The sequence below is a fragment of the Gallus gallus genome, chromosome 1, assembly GCF_016699485.2.
Source record: "Gallus gallus isolate bGalGal1 chromosome 1, bGalGal1.mat.broiler.GRCg7b, whole genome shotgun sequence".
NCBI classification, from domain to species: Eukaryota; Metazoa; Chordata; class Aves; order Galliformes; family Phasianidae; genus Gallus; species Gallus gallus.
The window spans coordinates 114,364,099-114,379,098 of record NC_052532.1 but is presented as its reverse complement, the minus strand read 5'-3'; the positions used below and the strand labels follow the sequence as shown (position 1 = coordinate 114,379,098).

The 15,000-nt window shown below is 55.8% G+C and overlaps 2 protein-coding genes across 3 annotated transcripts in view; both read left to right on the top strand.

Moving 5' to 3' along the window:
• The first annotated feature begins 5,194 nt into the window (after positions 1–5,194).
• LOC121107833 (maestro heat-like repeat-containing protein family member 2A) lies at positions 5,195–8,318 on the top strand. 2 transcript variants are annotated; one of them, XM_040654096.1, is made up of 5 exons: positions 5,197–6,834; positions 7,132–7,253; positions 7,412–7,534; positions 7,677–7,842; positions 7,979–8,318. In XM_040654096.1, the coding sequence occupies exons 1-5, from the start codon at positions 6,810–6,812 to the stop codon at positions 8,221–8,223; spliced, it is 681 nt and encodes a 226-aa protein (XP_040510030.1). In that variant the 5' UTR covers positions 5,197–6,809; the 3' UTR covers positions 8,224–8,318. The 2 variants fall into 2 exon arrangements, with proteins under 2 accessions (XP_040510019.1, XP_040510030.1); XM_040654085.1 differs by having other exon boundaries at positions 5,195–7,253.
• A 3,688-nt stretch (positions 8,319–12,006) lies between these two features.
• Positions 12,007–15,000, top strand: part of LOC121107832 (maestro heat-like repeat-containing protein family member 2B) — a 5,676-nt gene continuing 2,682 nt past the window's right edge. Inside the window, exons 1-8 of the mRNA XM_040654069.1 lie at positions 12,007–12,342; positions 12,666–12,773; positions 13,076–13,195; positions 13,394–13,516; positions 13,639–13,794; positions 14,016–14,138; positions 14,450–14,529; positions 14,947–15,000. The exon at positions 14,947–15,000 is cut by the window's right edge and continues 82 nt beyond it. Of these exons, the coding sequence (XP_040510003.1) occupies positions 12,690–12,773; positions 13,076–13,195; positions 13,394–13,516; positions 13,639–13,794; positions 14,016–14,138; positions 14,450–14,529; positions 14,947–15,000 (740 nt within the window). The 5' untranslated portion in view covers positions 12,007–12,342; positions 12,666–12,689. The remainder of the gene's footprint in view (positions 12,343–12,665; positions 12,774–13,075; positions 13,196–13,393; positions 13,517–13,638; positions 13,795–14,015; positions 14,139–14,449; positions 14,530–14,946) is intronic.

Genomic DNA, 15,000 nt, shown 5'->3' with positions numbered 1-15,000 from the left:
TGACTTCCCCTTGGTGCAGCCATGCTGACTGCCCCTAATGACCCTCTTATCCTTGATATGCCTAGAGGCAGTGCCAAGGATAAGTTTTTCCATCACCTTTCCAGGGATGGAGGTGAGGCTGATCAGTCTATAGTATCTTGTTCCCCGCAACTTACCAAAGATGTCCGAGAGTGGCCTAGCAATGACTTCTGCCAGCTCCCTCAGCACCCACAGGTGCATCACATCAGGACCATGGATGTCTAGGTTGCTTAATTGCTCCTTAACCCAGTCCTCAACAACTGAGGCAAACTCCTCCTTGATCCCGACTTCCTCTGGGGCCTCAGGGGTACAGGGCTCCTCAGGACAGCCTCCAGCAGTATAGACAGAGACAGAGAAAGCACTCAGTAACACTGTCTTCTCTGTATCTTCTGTCACTAGGGCAGTCGTGCGTGCGTGCGTGTGCGTGTCTGCACGCATGCACGTGTGCACACCTGTTTGTGTGAGTGCGTGCGCCCAGTGGCAGCAAGGCTCAGACTTGCTCCCAGCTGCCCAGGGCCATGCAGCCCCTTAATGCCAACATCTCTGCCATCCAGATACAGGCTGCCCGACTTTTGGAAAGAGATCCTGCTTTAACTCACTTTGAAAATGGTTCCACATAGTCGAGCTGTAATCCCTCTTGAAACCTCTTCCCATTCTCAGCTACAAAACTGTCCCCACCATGAGCTATGCCTTTTCACCAGTGATGAAGAAGAGCCTGCATACCGTGCTTGTAACAATCTGCACCCGCAGAGGTGACCTACTGTTGCTATTGCCACTGCCCACCACCTCACCGTGCTCACATCCACTGCTTGGTCGTCTTCAGTGCTCCGTGTGCGTCGATGAATGTCAGTGGGTGACATTTTTTCCACATGGAGGAGTTCAGTGACACACCTCTGCTTCACGTGCACTTCCACGTCAGACCCATTGTGTCAGACTGCCCCTCTGCTGCCATCTGTCGCACGGCAATAACGTCATGGAATACCGGTGGGAAGGTTTGGCCCCTACTGCCACACCACCAGCATCCGCCTCTGACGTCATGGGCCAACACCATACAATGAGAGGCATTACTTTCAGAGCAGCCCTCAGAAAATGCATCAGATAATATAATAAGTAACAAAACTTATTTTAATTTTTTTTAATTTTTTTACTGTTTAATAAAGAGAACAGGCTTTAGATTGCAGCTCTACACGTTCCATTTGAAAATCACCCAGTAATTTATGTATCACCCAGTATTTATGTCATCGGAAAATGGAGCTGCAAAGAAACAAAGAAGTGGATGAAGTTTTGGCAGTCTTGAAACTTATTCTCTAATTCCTGTAGCAAAACAGAAAGCACAGCTGCGTATTTTTTGCGCTAGGGGCTGACCTGCAGGAGAGGAGCTCTGCAGAGAAGGACCTGGGTGTCCCGACGGACAGCAGGCTGGCCGTGAGCCTGCAGTGTGCCCTTGCGGCCAAGAAGGCCAATGGTATCCCGGGGCATGTTAAAAAGAGTGGGGCCAGCATCTTGAGGGGGGTGATCCAGGACGCTTTTCTGCTCAGCCTCCTGTAGGGAACTGCTTTTAGCAGGGGGGTTGGTCTCAATGATCTCCAGAGATTCCTTCCAACCTCTATGATTCTGAGATTGTATGAGAAAGAAACCACAAGAACCACGTGCTAATTGCATGGGATGGATTTAGCAGAGGCAATCCCTTTTCCACGGCAAAAGGAAGGTCTTAGCAGCAGTAATAGGCAGACAGTGCTGTCATACCAGAAGAGAACCAGTGAGCAATGCTTGCGGCCTGTGGGTGCTGGAGGCCTCCCTGTACCAGAAGGGTACAGGGTGTGAGCAGCCCCACAGCTTTTGTCATTATCCAAATAGAACTTCACAGTAATGCCAGAGGGGAACAGCAGCAGGGGACAACCCCACCACAATACAGAAGGCTTGCCACAGTGTTCTGCAGCACAGAACTTTCCTGCCCAAGTCTATTTCAGAGCTGTGCCGTGGCACTGCCTGAAGCTGAGCAAGGGCCATGGCACTCTGTGGCTGCCGGAGGAGAAGGACTGCCTCTGAGCACAGGGACAGCCCACTGTGTCAGAAGGGGCCCACGGTGCCAGAGAGACACAACTCGTAAACCAGAAGGAGGGACACAATACAGATGGCCACCAGTTACCGGCTTTCATTCCAGTTGGCAGTTGCTGGGATGCGCCTGGGGACTGTGGGTGACTGCAGGCAAAGGGTAACGAGGAAATCACAGAAACACGGGGGCTGGAAAAGACCTCAAGACAGCACTGAGTCTAACTCCTCTGCTAAAGCCGGAACCCTGTGGCAGGTCGCACAGCTAGCTGTCCAGATGCGTCTTGAATATCTCTGTAGGAGGAGACTCCACAACCTCTCCTGTTTCAGTGCTCCATCACCCTTACCACAAAGAAGTTCGTCTGCGTGTCAGTACAGAGCTTTCTACGTACAAGTTTTAGACCGTTACTCCTTGTGCTATCGCTACACACCATCGAGAAGAGCCTGGCCTCATCCATTTGCCTCCCACCTCCCTCGAGATCATAGAATCATAGAATAGTGTACACTTAAGAGAAGCTCTGCCTATGGATCGTGTTTGAGACAATGGAAATATTATCACTTTCTTTAGGGAAACCAGAAGCAAGCCTGCCCTGTGGCAAAAAAACAAACAAACAAACAAACAAACAAAAAAAACAGGACTCTGGGAACACTCTGAGTGCCTTGGAAGATCACAATCATGTTTTCTGTGACTGAGTTGCCACAGAGCTTACTTGAAGGCTTGTAAGGATTACAGGGGAGGGAAGCACAGGCAGGGCATGTGAGAGAGAAAAGCATGTATGATCACAGTGAAAATTTACACTAACTAGCAAATGTCTCTCTACACTTACGCTACTATATTAATTTTAAAACAAAAACAAAATTAAAAGAGCTGTATTATTTAAAGAAATTTCCATCAAGTACTTCATCAATTGTCTTATGAGCACTTACGCTTGCAGCTTTAATCTGATTGTTCAGACAGCCCACATCCATCTAACAAAACATACACTACAAATATTATACAACGGTCTGGGTTGGAAGAAACTTTGAAGATCACCTAGTTATATGTATGTGAGCATGGTTCTGATGTTTCGGGAACCAGTGCTGGCTCATGGCCAACCTGTTGTCCATCAGAACACCCAGGTCCTTCTCTGCAGAGCTTATCTCCAGCAGGTCATCCCCTAACCCGTACTGATGCACGTGGTTATTCCTCCCCAGGCGCAAGACTCTGCACTTGCTCTTGTGAAATCTCATCAGGTTCCTCTCTACCCACATCTCCAGTCTGTCCAGGTCTGGTTGAATGGTAGCAAAGCCTTCCAGTGTGTCAGCCACTCCTCCCAGCTCTGTATCCTCAGCAAACTCGCTGAGGGTGGACTCCATCCCTTCACCCTGGTCACTGATGAAGATGTTGAACAAGATCGGATCCAGTACCAACCCCCGGGGAACACCAGTGGTTACAGGCCTCCAACCAGACTCCACACCACTGATGGCAACCTTCTGAGCTCCGCCAGTCAACCAGTTGTCAATTCACCCATCTTCCACTCATCTAACCCCACACTTTCTAAGTTTCATAAAGAGAATGGTGTGAAATACGGTGTCAAATGTCTTGCTGAAGTCAAGGCACACAACATCCACTGCTCTCCCCCCGCCTACCCAGCCAGTGATGACATCAGAGAAGGCTGTCGGGTTGGTTAAGCATGACTTCCCCTTGGTAGATCCACGTTGACTGCGCCCGATAGCCTTCTTCTCTTCCAATTGCTTGGAGAGGGTATCCAGAGTAGTGGATAAAAGTATGTCCACTGATCTCAGGATCTCCTCCAATCACTGTGGGGGATGGGAGAAAGCCAGGAAGCTTTGCAGCAAGCAGGCCCCGGGGGGTTCTTCCAAAGAGGTTTCTTCCCCTCCCGGGGAATTCCTCCATGTCACGGAGTTATCTAGATCCATCCGTGTCTGTGACAGGGAAACAGCAGGCCCGCCGGCCCACTGGCTCAACAAGGGAAAGGGAGTGTGTAGGGAGATGGGAGCTGGGTCCAAAGACAGAACAGTGGCAACCATCTAAGGAATACAGTTGTTTTCATATAAAGTAAATTTTACTAAATATGAGATCAGAATGCAAGATAACACAATATAGTACAATATAATTGGAATTGAGACTAATAAATCAAATAAAATGAGAGAGAGTCCAAAACCAAAGGCCTTGCTCTGAATTGAAGGTGAAACAGCTGGGGAGCACAACCGCACACTGCCAGGCAGTGAGAGAAAGAGAGCAAGTCCTGTGACCTGGGGGTCTTATCTTCCCCTCTGAACGCAAAGTCCTCTGGGGTATGTAGTTCTTCCTCTCTTCTGAGAACCAGGTATCCGGAAAGTTGTCAGTCCACAGAACCCTTGTCAGTCCCATTAACTCTTTAATTCCCCATGCTTTTCATGATGTTATGATGTGGAATAGTGATAACAAAAATCATAAAACCATGACACTCTGTCAAAGATTTCTTTTCTTTGGCAGTTCTTCTCCCCAGTCCTTAGTTTAGTGAGGGCCTTTTATCCCCAGTTTCTCAGATTTTGGTCTTCTTCTTCTTTTCTCCCTGTTAGCATGGCACACCTGCCCCAACACGTAAACCAGCAGGGAGTGGTGCCTGCGTTGCCACACGCAAGCATTGTCACCTTTTGCAGTGGTCAGCTCTTTCAAGCCACACCCCCTGAACAAGACTGCTGGTCCTTCTGCTTATCTTTACAATCATAAGCAGAAGTACTGTGGCGCGGTGACGCCCACCACTTGCCCCTCTAGATAATTCACGGCTGTCAGTTAGAGTCTTATCACAAGAAAGGCCTCACAAAGCAAACTTTGAGCCAAAAAAAAAACAAAAAAACAGTTTTGTCTTCCACAACCGATCTTAAGCTCGGAAGAAGCGGAGTTAAAGGGCCAATGAGCTCTCAAGGGCCCCCTTACCTTCTAACACACTAGCCCGTGGGATACCTTCAAGTAGGCTCTCCTGAAGTCCAGGGTAGCACTCCTACTTATTGCTTTGATTCTTCCACACAAGATCTTGAACGCCACTACCTCATGATTGCTGCATCCCAACCTGCCCCCAGCCTTCTCATCCCTTACCAGCCCTTCCTCGATGCTAAAAACAAGGTCAAGTAGCACACCCCTCCACATCAGATCCCCCACCACCTGCGTCAGAAAGTAATCACCAATACACTGCAGGAACTGCCTGGACCTTGTGTGCCTGGCTTTGTTACTTTGCCAACAAATATCAGGATGGTTGAAGTCCCCCATAAGAACGAGTGCCGGGGGTGGCAAGGCTACTTCCAGCTGTTTGTAAAAGGCCTCATCCACTTCCTCCTCCTGATCAGGTGGCCTGTAGCACACACCCACAACAGTGTCACCTATGTTAGCCCGTCCCTTAATTCTTACCCACAAGCTATCCACTTCTTCATCATCCCCCCCCCCCCACCCCCCCCTCCCACAGTGGAGCTCAATGCATTCTAGCAGTTTCTCACATAAAGAGCAAGTCCCCCACCTCACCTTGCCTTGCCACCCACAACAGCATGCCACTTGTGTGAGCTGTCCCACCATGTCTCTGGGATTGCAATGAGATCACATCCTTGTAAGCACGCACGGATCTCTAGTTCTTTTTGTTTATTCCCCATGTGGTGTGCATTGCTATACGGGCACTGTAGGGAAGCAGAGGGTGCAGGTATCTCTAGAGGGATGCAGGAAGGTTTAAGCCGGGCTCTTGGCAATGTTATTTTCTCTGAACAGTCCTCGCAACTACTGGAATCCTACTGGACAACTGGGAGGTTTTTCTACACAGTTTACTAAAAAAGACAGCATTCCCAGGCCCTTCTCTGTCACAAGGAACTCCATCCCCTTCCTCCATCAAGTCTTGTTTAACGCTCTGGTAAGCAGCCCAGCCAGCTTGCTCACCAGAGCACTTTGGCCCCAGCTACTCAGTCGCATTCCGTCTCATGCTCACACCTGGTCTCTCAAAGCCGTGCCCAAGATCAGGGTACACAAAACCTCGATCCCGACACCATCCCCTCAGCCAGTAATTTACCTCCTCTGTCCTCCTCCTTCCTTCTGGGACCCAGTCACCAGTCAGGAGGACAGAGGAGAACCCTCCTGGGAGCTCAGGAGGACAGAGGGGAACAGTCCTGGCTCTCCCGATCCCTTTAGCGTCTTTCCAAGGGATGCAAAGTCCCTTTCTGATGTTCTGCCATTTTCTCATGGCATCCTCCCATGACCCTACTTGAATGACAGCAAGTGGACGGTGGTCTTGTTTGATCACATGTGGTGGAGTCTCCTTAACGTCTCTGACACGTGCCCCCACAAGGCAGCAAAGCTCTCTGGAGAGGTTGTCTGGGCAGCAAATGGGGGCTGCAGTGCCTCCTTGTATGGAGTCCCCAGTCACTAAGACAATGCTGAGCAATGGCACCTGGCAGCTGCTGCCTGGCAGGGGCTCTCCCTCACCCCATCACCTGAGGTGATTCCCTGATCCAGCACAGAACACGTCCACCCCAGAGCTGAGTGCGTCACAAAAACGTGCTGTGTTCTGGGGCCTGCAAGGTTGCCCTGCATGCTGGCTGGTCCCTAGCCCAGGGCACGTCATTCTCTGTGAGGTGACACTCCTCGCTGTGATGTCACAGTGGCTGCCTCTTCCACCCCTGTGGCAGCGGTGGGAGCGGTGGCTCAGTCTCTTGCGAGAGGCGCAGGAAGAGGACCCAGAGAGAGCATTGTGTCTACCTGGAGATTTCCTGCAGTGATGGAGCGGCTGAGAGCCCTTCGAGGTGAGGTCCCTCCACCTCTCTGGACACCATGATGCTGCCCGAGCACGTGTGCCACCAACGCCTGTTTAGGGCATGCCATTAGCACTGTCCTTGCTCTGCTGAGTGCAGCCGCCCACCGTGGTTTCCCCGGTATCTCAGCAAGGGGAAGGCTCTCTCCCCTCTCCGTGCCGACCACACATGTGCCGGCACAGCCCACCCCACGCTGTGGGAGGGGCTGGGTTCCTCCCTGAGCTGGCCGGATGCTCGGCCCTGGCTCCAAGCAACACCAGTGGCAGCTGCTCTGCTCTTTCCTTCCAGGTCTCTTTGCCTGTGTGGGCTGCGTGCCCAGAGGTACACGTCGCAGGGCCAGAGGCAGGGTGGCAAGCCCTGTCCCCCCCTGTGCCGTGACTTTGCTGCTGCAGCGCCTGCAAGACAAGGAGGTGAGATGGGGATATCCAACCATCAGCCCTTGCCCTGCCCCAGTGCCACGGCCCTGTGGGTGCCAGGCCCTGGCAGCACATCGGCATAGCGATGGGTGGCAGCGGGCGGCTCCCCGGGAACAAGGGCAAGGCAAAACGGGACTGATCCCTGTCCCCAGGGTGACCGAGCGCAGGCGTACTGCGAGCTGGAGCACGTCCTGCGGGAAGGTGACAGCCGCCCGCCGTGCGGAGTGGTGAACCGGCTGCTGGCTGAGGTGTCCCAGGACCTGACGGCAGCCCAGGTGAGGGGTCACTCCCAAAGGTGGCAAAGGGAGCCGCCTGCCCGCGCTGGTGTTCTGCTGGCGGACAGCAGGGGCTTAGCCCTTCCAAGGGAAGGCCTCAGGCAGTCTCCTGTGCCGCGTGTCACCGGTCACTCTTTTTCAGGGCGTGCCGGACAGCGTGAGGATGGCTGCCAGCGATGTCCTGGTGGCTCTGGCCCGGACTCACTTCAGCTTGGTGATGGCCGAGCTCCAGGGCCACCTGAAGGCCGTGGGGGAGATGTCCAAGGAGTTTGTGCTCCTCACCCTGAGCAAACTGTTCACCAGCTACGGTAGAGTGCCCTCAGCCTCCTGAAGGGGTCTCTCCCCTCTGCGCGTGATCTGCGTTGAGCTGGGGGATGCAGGGCTGCAGCCCCTCCTCCCTCGCTGCCGGGGCTCTGACCATGGCCTTCTCCTTCCCTTCTGCAGCTCCACAGTGCATCCCCTTCGTGTGGCTGATGCTGGCTGGCCTGCGCAGTGTGGTGGGCTGGGTGAGAGGCGGCCGGACCCTGCGCATTGCTTGTGCTGGTGAGTGCCGGCCCAGAGCAGGAGGGGCTTGGGGCAGTCCTTGCACCTCGCCCTGCTGCAGATTCTCACAGGTTCCCTTTTCTCTCAATCTCTCATCCTTTTTTTTTTCCTTCTTTTTTTTTTTTTTCCAATTTTATTTTTTTTAATGAATTATTCATTTGTTTTTTGTTTTGTTTTTTTTTTCAGTTGTGAAACAGTGGCTGGAAGGAGTCAAGGTTCACTTGTGCTCTGGAAAGCAATGCCCCTGGCCTGCCATGGAGATCGAACAGGTCCACCAGAATCTTTCCCAGCTCTTCTTCTCTGTGCTGAGGAACTGGCAGGACTGCAAGGAGGAAAAGGTGAGCAGTGCTGCATTCCCAGCCCGGGATGGCAGCGGGGACATCCGTGTCGGCAGCTCTGTCTGTGCCCAGCGGGCTGAGAGCAGAAGGGTGATGAGAGGGAGCGGGCTGGCTCTGCAAAGGGCCCCAGACTGGCTTTGTGCTTTGGGGCTGGATCTCCCTGCCAGGAAGCAGCCCCATGTCACAACATTGTGGCAGGAATAGCTGGGGATGAAGGTGTGGGGAAAAGCTCCCTGCCCTCCAGAGAGAGCCCACCTCCTACTGGGCACGGGGGTATGGGAAAGGGGAAGGGAAAGAGAAAGCCCTCCTGTAGGAAGGGCAGACCTTCGGTCTTTGACGCTGGGCCTCTGCCATCCCTCTCCAGGACAAACAGGCGGTCCTCGGGGCTGTGGCTGCCATGATGGCTGTCCTCCTTCGAGAAGAGCTGTGCCGAGAGCACGTTTGGGAGCAGCTCCTCTGGCTCGTGCACCCATATCAGGAGGTCCAAGACACCTGCAGGGTGACCAAGGTGAGACGTTTTGCAGGGCTCAGTGTGGATGTGGGGCTCGTGCAAGTGCCACGAGGGGTCGGTGGGACGCAGGGAGGAGGCCAGGAGCCCTTGGAGAAAGACAGAATAGGTGTCCAAGGGAGGACTGAGGCTTCCTGAGCTCTTCAGTCAAGGAAGGAACAACCCGGACAGGAGCCAGAAGGGAGCCAGGAGTCACCGGGGCCCACCTCCTGGGGCTGAGAGGCTTCACCAGCACCACCGCTGTGGGGCTCTGGTGCCTGAGGAGCTCTGTGCTAACAACCAGGGGGACCACGTCCAGTTGCATCTGATGGGGGAGAAGAGGGCTGCTGGGTGGGAAATGCCTGCAACCGATGCCCAAACAGGGCTCGGTTGAGAGCAGAGGGACTCTCTTGGTGCTGCTGGGAGGCGGGGACAAACCAGAACGCCTGTGCGGGAGCTCTCCCAGCAGACAAACCATTGGGAATCAGTTTCTCTGCTCCCAAGTGGCTAGAGGTGGCTTCAGCCCTTTCTTCCTCTCCTGGTCTCTTGCAGAGCCTCAGTGTCTTCCTGGAGGCCTTAGAGGGAGTTCCATCTGTCATCCCTAAGGACAAGTTTCTGGCCATCACCAGCGCCGTGTTCTACCAGGTAAGGGGAGCCTATCCTTGCGCCCAAAGCAGCTTCCCTCTTGGCTAAGTCTCAGGAGGACTGCAAAGCTCCGAGCCTCTGCCGGCTGCTCAGCCTTAGCTCCTGCATGCCCGTGGCTGCTCCAGAGCCGTGTGTGTGCCCCCAGGGATGCTGTGGGTCAGGCTGTGTTTTGTCTGCATGTCCTCTCACTGAGAGTGCCAAGGGAGATGAGAGCTGGCAGCAAAGTTTCTTTTCTATCCTCAATACTGATACAATTTTCTCCAACGGACCTTGTTCCCACAGCTCTCTGATGACACCAAGGAGCACAGCGAGGCGGACAGAGCAGAGCTGACCCACTGCATCCTGCTGCAGGGTAAGGAGAGGAGCCTTGGCGATGCTTGGCGGTGCCCTGGCCAAAACCTCTCTCACAAACCTCCGGAATGGGTGCGAGTTTCTTGCTAACACAGTGCGGGATTTCCTCCCCGCAGCCCGGATCTGCCCAGAGGAAACGGTCCAGTTTCTGCAGTCACAGCTGGGCGCTGACAGGGAGGCTGGATGCGTGGCAGCCCTGGGTCTGCTCGATGCTCTGGCTCGCTCTGATGGTCAGTACCACAGGTCGGGACTTCCAGGGATCCCTTTTGCCATCTGGGCTGTGCCTCCATGCATGCTTCTGCGCATCTCTTGCAGAGCCCATGATGACAGAGAAGCTGCCCCAGGTTGTGGAGGCTGTGCAGTGTCTGTGCAGCGACCCCAGGATCCAGGTGAGCTGATTTGGGAAAGGAGAGCGCTGTCGGGGTGGTGATGCTGCTGCCAACACAGGCAGGGCTGGGGTGCCCAGGGAGGTGCTGGGGCACTGTCCACATGGTTGCGATGGCTCCTGTGGGGAGAGCAGGCAGAGTGGAGCGGTCGGGTCCCTGTGCAGTGCATGGAAAGTGCACGGCCTGGTGCTAAGGCCTGGCCCTCACCTGAGGAGCCAAGGCTTCTCCTCTGCTCTTGTTGTCTCTGCTCATGCCCAAAGGGCTGCCCCAGTGAGCACGTGGCTTCCCTTTGCCTTCTGAGCAGGAAAATCAAACCCACAATTGACTCCTGACAGGTGAGGAGGGCCATTCTGCACTTCATCAAGGATGTGCTCAGTGCTAACGCCCGGAGCTGCTCAGCCTGGGATGTGGTGGGGCACATCTTCAGTGAGTTCAGCCGCACCACGGCAAGAAGGGTAAGGACACCGGGCAGCAGCTTCCTTTGGAAGACCCGTGCTGCTCAGAGGCTGGCACAGAAGCACTGGTGGGGCCACACCTGAGCCTCCTGAGAGGCTCCTGAGAACTCAGAGTAACCGGTGTTCCAACAACACTGTTGTGCAGGCAGCCGGAGACCTTTCTGCCCAGGAAGCCCAGGAAGAAGGAGCTCTCCAAGAGCTGTGTATGGACATCCTGGGGTCACTGGATGTCTCTGCGAGCGGGATGAGCAAAGTGAGTCACAATCTGACCTGCTGCCACTCCTTGCCTTCACACCACGTGTTCCTCATCCCATTCCAACACCCCCGGTCTCTCCTCCAATGTGCTCTAAAACACACAAGACTCAGGGAAATTCACAGAGTCCTCTTCATCTCTGAGCGGAGGCAGGAAAGCTGACACGCTCAACCGCCTCGTTCCCTACAGCTCCTGTGGCCCCGGCTGCTGCTGTACGTGGTGCCAGCCCAGTACACCGGCATGCTGATCCCGGTCTCCCGCTGTGTCCAAGCGCTGGCTGAGAGAGGGGACCTGATGGTGCGGGAGATAGAAGACCTGGATCCCCATTTCCTCAGCTCCATGTTTCAAGGTAGGAGCAGAAACTCCCCCAGTGAGCTCTGTTGACCCGTGACGGCACCAAGAATGGACAGCGGAGGTGCACGTGGGGGAGCACAGCGTGTCTCGTCATCTCACTCAGCACTTCCTTCTCCCCACAGGCCCACTGCTGACTCCCCAGACACTGCTGGCACGCCTGCTGGTGAGTAGATGCTCCAGAGGCCGGTGCCGTGAGCCCCGAGGAGGAAGCAGCATGGCCGAGCACGCCAGCACCTGCCTCACCCATGGGGATGCCATTCTCTTCCCGGGCTTGCAGCACCACGGGCAAAGTTGCTGGCTGCTCCTTGCCTGCCAGGGCACAGCCAAGCTGCGCTTCCCTCCTGGGAGACGCTGCTGCTCTTGCTGCAGAAGTGACCCTGCTTCTCCTTGCTCTCACTCAGGTGGTGGCAGGGAGCCCTTTTGCAGGCAGCGAACTCCAGGCCGCTGCCTTGCTCCTCATGCTGAACCTCCACGGCAAAATCCACAGAGCTGTGGGGGCCATGTGGGCTGCTGAGATCCCCCTGCTGCTGCAGTGCCTCAAAGGTAAAGTGCTGGTGGGGAGGGAGGGGCGGAGGCAGGGAAGGGGGGGGAGTGAAAATGGAGCTCTGCAGCGTGGCAGAGGGGAAGCATTGCCTGCAGCCCAGCACTTGCTCTGCTGCTGTTCCCATTCCAGGGAGACAGCGCTGAGGCCCGGGGACCTTTCCCCCTGGGGATCTGCCCATTCCAGGGCACAGATGGGCCCTTCACGTCCCCTCAGATAGCAGTCTTGGAGCAGTTCTGTGTTCCTGCTGGGACAGTGTTTGTGGGGAGGGACAGGCCATTGCGTAGGGTGTGCAGGTCCCAGTTTGGCAGTGCCGAGTGCCCAGGCAAACCAGGTTTGCAGCAGCTCTTCCTTTGTGGCTTGATCCCAAGCAAGGGTCTTTTGCTTCTTGTTGCTGTGCAGGGAAAGATGAGAGCTTCCCGGACTCTGCAGAGTGGGAGCAGCGCCTCCTAGAGGTACAGCATTGCCAGAAGGCAGGGTGCAGAGAAGCGTCTGCCTGTCTCAAGGAGCCCCGTTCCCATACGGGACAGGAACAGCCTCTCAAATGCTGCTGTGGAGCGGCCGCACGCCTCTGTGGTGCTGCCTCTTCCTCTTTGTCCCAAGCGCAAGGGGGGGTCCTAGGAGAAGAGCAGCAGGCGGCTATAAGGGAGGGAATGCTGGGGGGAGCTGGGAGAGGGACTGCTCTTCCAGTCACCTCTCCCCAGAAGACTGCGGCGATGTGGGAATGTGGGAAGAGGCAAAGGGCAAGGAAACATTGGCTTCTCCTCTTCTCCAACAGTTCCTGAGGGCGTCATTGGCTACCATGGAGGATGAGGCCTGGACCAAGGGCCTGAGCTGCGAGCTGAGCCGGTGGCTGAGCAGCTCTCCCAGCAGCTCTGGAGAAAAGGTGGGTTCCCCCCGGCTCTACCCAGCGGTGCAGCCGCAGGTGCCCAACTGGCGCAGGGGCTGCGGGTGGTGCTCTGCTCACACGGGCCGCTCACGCTGCTTCCCTGGCCCGTGCCCCCCAGAGGGCCTTTCCCTGCAAACTGCCTGGGGGTGGCTAAAGCTCGGCCCTGCACCTGCTCTCAGCGTCTCCCAGGGAGCGTGGGTCCTTCCCACCTGGCCCTCTCCCAGCAGGTCAGGCTGCTGCCACATCTCAGCTTCTTCCTTCCCTTCCCTTCCCATCCCTTCTCTTCCCTTCCCATGCAGTCCTTCCTGTACAAGGCTCTGGGGACAGTGCTGGGAGCTTGTAAGGAAGTCCTCCACATCCAAGAGAAGCTCCTGCAACACCTGGAGGAAGCAAATGCAGAGGAGCCTTCTGAGGCCCAGGTGAGGTCTCCTCCCAGCCAGCTTCTGCCAGCATCCCCGCTCTGTCCCTGGGGCAGAGGGCTTCTCGTGGCCCTGCTCCGGGCCTTTGGATCTCCTCACTGCTGCTGTTTCCCTCAGGCGAGGACCAGCCCGGCCACTGTGGCTGGCCGTACCAGTAGGTTCGGGCCTGCGCCAACTGCCCCTTGTTCTTTTGTGCAGGGAATGATCTCTCTTCTCAGCCATGCTGCTGAGAGCAACTTCCACACAGTCCTGGACACGCTCACCACATTTGCGTCCAGGCTGTGCAGAGGCCAGAAGGGAAGGATTTCCAGACGCAAGAAGGTGAAGCGTTACGCATTTCCATCTTGGCTTTCTGCTGCCTTATTTTCACTTGGGAGCCCAGGTGCATCGCGGGGCACCGGGGGCTGCTGAGCGAGTGTCTCAAGGCATTTCTTCCCACACAGATGGAGCTGGACAGTAGAAGAGCTCAGGCCACCCGCAGCGCTCTCATCCGTGCCCATGGCAGCTTGGCACTGCGTGCCTCCAAAGAACAGCTGCTTGCCCGCCTGGAGGGAGACATCGTGGGCAACATCCTGCTGCTCTACAGCTGCAGCTGCCGGGTGAGAGCTCGTAGCGTGCCAGGCTGTCTGAGCACCCAGCTGCAGCCCCTCCACATGGGGGGATGCTGAGATGGGCCTTCTCTTTCCAAAAGTCCCTCGGGGACTGGTTTGTGCTCAGATGAAGATGCAAGCCCTTCCCTTAGCGTTGCCCCCACGTGTTCCCCTTGCAGCCCTTGGCCCTTCCCGCAGTTGAAAGAATGTTCTTCTCTCTTGGGCCTCAGGACCTGCAGAACACGCTTGCGCTGCTGCAGAGCATCACGGACTTCAGCTCTGCCTTCCAAGCAGCGGGTGACTCTGCCTGCTTTAACCCCTCCTTGAAGGGCAAGCTGCTGGAGATCCTGACGGTGAGTGCCCAGAGCCAGGGCTGTCTGCAGCGGAGTTTTGGGCTGTGCTACGAGGCTCAATTCCCCGGAGCCATACAGGTGTCCCTCAGCCACACGTCTCCAGCTGGCGGGGACCTTGGGTGCTGGCAGGCAGCGGCTGGGCAGCAGGCGAGGTCCACCAGCTGTGCAGCTGCTGCATCCTGCACTGCCTCCGTGGGAAATGCGCGAGTGATGGGGCTGGTGTGTGGCAGTTGTGTCTGCCTGTGGGTCTGGCGGAAGAACTCTCGCTTTGCCCCTTGCCCACTTTGACCGTGTCTCTCTGGGACTTGCAGGACTTGCTGAAGAAGTATTGCTTGGGCACCCCAGTCTCCCCAGTGCCCCTCAAGGTGGTTCTGGCCCTGGAGCAGTTGAGGTAAGGGTGGGAGCCTCTGGGGTTGTAAGGCAGGATGGTGGATCCCCTTCTGGGTAGCTCCCGAAGGCCTGGAGGGGGCAGGGGGTAGGGAGTCACTTCTACAGGAGAGATGGCTGGGCTGCTGTGCCCAGCGAAGCTGAGGTTCTGGGAGGGAGAAAGGCCCTGGTGCTCCCGTCCCCTGGCAGGGAAGAGAAGGGAGACCTGGTGTCTCCTTCCCTTCCGAGCAGGAGGTGGTTCACTGATGCCGAGGAGGAGGTGGGTGATGCTGGAACTGAAGACAGTGCTCAGCAGCTCAGGCTGGGGATGTTGACTTTGCAGCTGTTCCGTTTGAAGAAACTCTGATGTTGTCTGAACCAGCCTGGAGAGCACTGCTAAAGGCCCTGTCTGCTTTCTCTTCCTTTTTTTTTGTCCTGTCAGCAAGCTGAAGCCTTCCTTAGGAAGCAAAGACATGTGTGACATGCTGATTTTGTG